The sequence below is a fragment of the Dipodomys ordii genome, unplaced genomic scaffold (genome assembly GCF_000151885.1).
Source record: "Dipodomys ordii isolate 6190 unplaced genomic scaffold, Dord_2.0 Scaffold131, whole genome shotgun sequence".
NCBI lineage: Eukaryota > Metazoa > Chordata > Mammalia > Rodentia > Heteromyidae > Dipodomys > Dipodomys ordii.
Genome location: NW_012267347.1, coordinates 873,559 through 876,895, shown reverse-complemented (window position 1 = coordinate 876,895; position 3,337 = coordinate 873,559). Strand labels below are relative to the sequence as shown.

General features: G+C 44.0%; 1 protein-coding gene across 1 annotated transcript in view; it reads left to right on the top strand.

Annotated features, from left to right (window-relative positions):
• The first annotated feature begins 2,344 nt into the window (after positions 1 to 2,344).
• Positions 2,345 to 3,337, top strand: part of Ufc1 (ubiquitin-fold modifier conjugating enzyme 1) — a 4,991-nt gene continuing 3,998 nt past the window's right edge. Inside the window, exon 1 of the mRNA XM_013030590.1 lies at positions 2,345 to 2,600. Coding sequence (XP_012886044.1) covers positions 2,478 to 2,600 — 123 coding nt within the window. The 5' untranslated portion in view covers positions 2,345 to 2,477. The remainder of the gene's footprint in view (positions 2,601 to 3,337) is intronic.

Below are 3,337 nucleotides of genomic sequence, written 5' to 3'. Positions count from 1 at the left end.
ACAGTATTTATTTCTTCTTCAGTCTCAGCTGCTGCCTTTCCCATGATGATTGATAATGAGACTCAACTATTTTCAGAGGCTTTTACATGTTCTACTTCACCAAACAATGAGAATATCATAAACAGCTACTCATAATTGAACTCTTCCTCTGGAAAAAAAAGTGAACCTTAGCTCTTTAGTATTTTTAATTTTCCCTTCTGATCTCCTGTGAGAATTACTTAAAAAACAGCAAGCTAAACCCACTATTTAAACACTCTTAGCTAGGAATAGGGAACACACTCCATAACCACAGCACTCAGGAGGCACAGGACAGAGCATCATGAGCTTGAAGCCAGAATGGACTACACAGTGAATTCAAGACCAATTTGGGCTACCTACAAAATAACCAAAACAAGAAGCGGCGCTGTAGCTCAAACGGTAGAGTGCTTGCCTTGAGCTGAAGAGTGCAGGGACAGCGCCAAATCCCAGAGTTCAAGCCCCATGACTGACCAAAAAAAAAAAAAAATGACCAAAACAAACAAAAAAACACATGTTTTTCTAGGAAAAATTTGCATTCCTGGCTTATACCTGTGAACCTAGCCTAGCTTCAGTAGGCTGAGATCTGAGGATCATGGTTTGAAGCCAGCCTACACAGGAAAGTTGATGGGACTCTTTCCTTCAATAAATTAAAAAAAAAAAAAAGCCAGAAGTAGAGCTGTGGTTTCAGTGGCAGCCTGCTACCCTTGAGCAAAAGAAACTCAGAGATATCACCCAGGCTCTGAGTTCAAGCTCCAGGACTGGTTAAAAAAAAAAAAAAAAAAACAACCTACTGCCATTTATTTGTTTGAATATCATCCCCAAATCCTATTATATGTGTTACGGCCTTGCAAATACAATTATAGTAATCCCATAAGAATTACTTTCTTCTTGGGCTAGGAAGGTGGCTCAGTGGTAGAGCGCTTGCCTTACATGCATGAGGCCCTGGGTTCGATTCCTCAGCACCACATAAGCAAAAAGAGAAAAGCCGGAAGTGGCACTGTGGCTCAAGTGGTAGAGTGCTAGCCTTGAGCTGAAGAGCTGAGGGATAGCGCCCAGGCCTAGATAGAATAGAGTTCAGGCCCCACGATCGACCCCTCCCCCCCAAAAAAAGAATTATTTTCTTTTTATGGGTGAGAAAATGCACAGAGTAACTGCACAAAGTGTTGTGACAAATAAATTGTAAAGCCACATTCCAAATCTCTTCTCTGAACCATACCTCATGGCCACACCTAAAATGAAATCTTTTTCCTGGGAGATAATTTTCAGAAGAATAGAAAGCTTTGACTTAGGTGTACCTAATATCTTTTTATTTGCTTAGTTTTATTTATTTTTAATGAAAGAGATGTATATAACATCCTGATGAATGACAAAACCTATATGATCATCTCAAAAAAGCATTAAAAAGGAAAAAGCATTAAACACATCTGTTTGTGACTTTTTTTTGGGGGGGGGGTGAGAGGGACATCAGTCATGGGGCTTGAGCTCAGGGCCTGGACCCTGTCCCTGAGCTCAAGGCTAGTGCTCTACCACTTTGAGCCACAGCACCACTTCTGGTTTTATGATGGTTAACTGGAGATAAGGGTCTTACAACCTTCCTGCCCTGGCTGGCTTTAAGAATTTTCAACATACAAGGAATGGATGGGAACTTCCTTAATGGAATGACATGATTCCTTCCTGGATAAAATAATTCCTCCTCAAAAAGTGGGTCACTTGAATGGAGGGAAGAAATGTAGTCATTGTATTCATAGACACATACATTATGTAAAAAATGAACTATGCAACTTGTGAGCAGGGACAGGAGGAGGAAAATGGGGGAAAGAGAAGGAAGGAGTGACATTACATTGTCCAGGAAGCATTGTACTGCATTACCTGAATTATGGAATTGCAAACCCTTTTGTACAACTTAATATAATACAAGGATCTAGTTTGGAACCCTCTCCCTACCCCCTCCCCTACTCCACTCCTCCCCCCACCCCCGCCAGTTTCTCTCTCTTCTCCCGCCTCCCCTCTCTCTCTCTCTCTTTCCCTCTTTTCTCTTTTTGTGGCCGGTCCTGAAGCTTGAAGTCAGAATCTGTGCTCAAGGCTAGTGCTTTTCCACTTGAGGCACAAAGCCACTTCCGGCTTTTTGGTAGTTAATTGGAGATTGGAGCGTGAGCCACCTGTGTTGTTTTGGTGATGGGATTGCTTCTCTGAGCATGAACGGAAGTTACTCTGAATCATCTCTCTGGAGAGTTAATGATAGATGCCATATTCAGAACCGAACAATCTGTTTCCCTTCTGTTCTTCCCCATGCACACACAAGCAGGTGGCAAATCTGCCTCTGCTTCCAGAAAATAGAGAACATCCTCTGAAGCTTTCAAATGACGGAACGCTGCCCCTTCCCACAGTAAAAATGGCTGCGCCCTGAGTGTAAGTCGCTAGCAACGCCACTTCCGCATTTCTTTTTGCCCTGGAAAAAGATGGCGGATGAGGCCACCCGACGGGTCGTGTCTGAAATCCCAGTGCTGAAGACTAACGCCGGACCTCGAGATCGGGAATTGTGGGTGCAGCGACTCAAGGAGGAATACCAGTCCCTGATCCGGGTCAGTTGTGCTCCCATAGTCAACTGCGTTGCAAAAGGAGCTGCGGGGAATCGGGTGTCCTCAGGAATAGTCTCCGGGCGGAAGCCGCTTCCGGTTTTTAAATGTAACAAATGTAAAGACTTGAAACGCTAGTGGGGCTGGGGGGATTGTGGAATAGTAGTGATGGGGAGGAGGCAGAATTCAGGGTAGAAGTATACCAGCGGCTCTACCTTGTAGGCAAAACCAGCAGTGTTTTAGGGTTGCATCTCCCTGGAAGGTGACGTGTCTTTTGGGCCCCAGGTGTTTGCTGTAGTGGATGTATGGCAGTTGGTTTAAAGAACTCCTTAAGGTCCTAAGTACTAGCGCATCTCTGCTCCCTACTTCGCCCTTCACGAGAGAGCCGCATGTTAGGGTTGTAATTTTTAAGGTGTTAGTTGTAGAGAGTGGAGCTTGTAGTTAAGAAATGAGCCACATCACTCCTAGAACCTGGAGAGGGATACAAGGCCAAAAAAGTTGGCTCCTACCTAGGTAAAGAAACATTATTATACAATTTTATATTGGAAGGAGTGAAATAGGGTGTTTGGAGAGCATAAAGAGATACTTAGACCAGCTTGTGTTTGGTCAGGAAGGCTTACTGGAAGTAGGTACACTTGAGAATTAAGGATAAACATAAATTAGCCTGATATAAAAATAGAAGAGGGGCTGGGAAGGTGGCTCAGCGGTAGAGTGCTTGCCTTGCATGCATGAGGCCCTGGGTT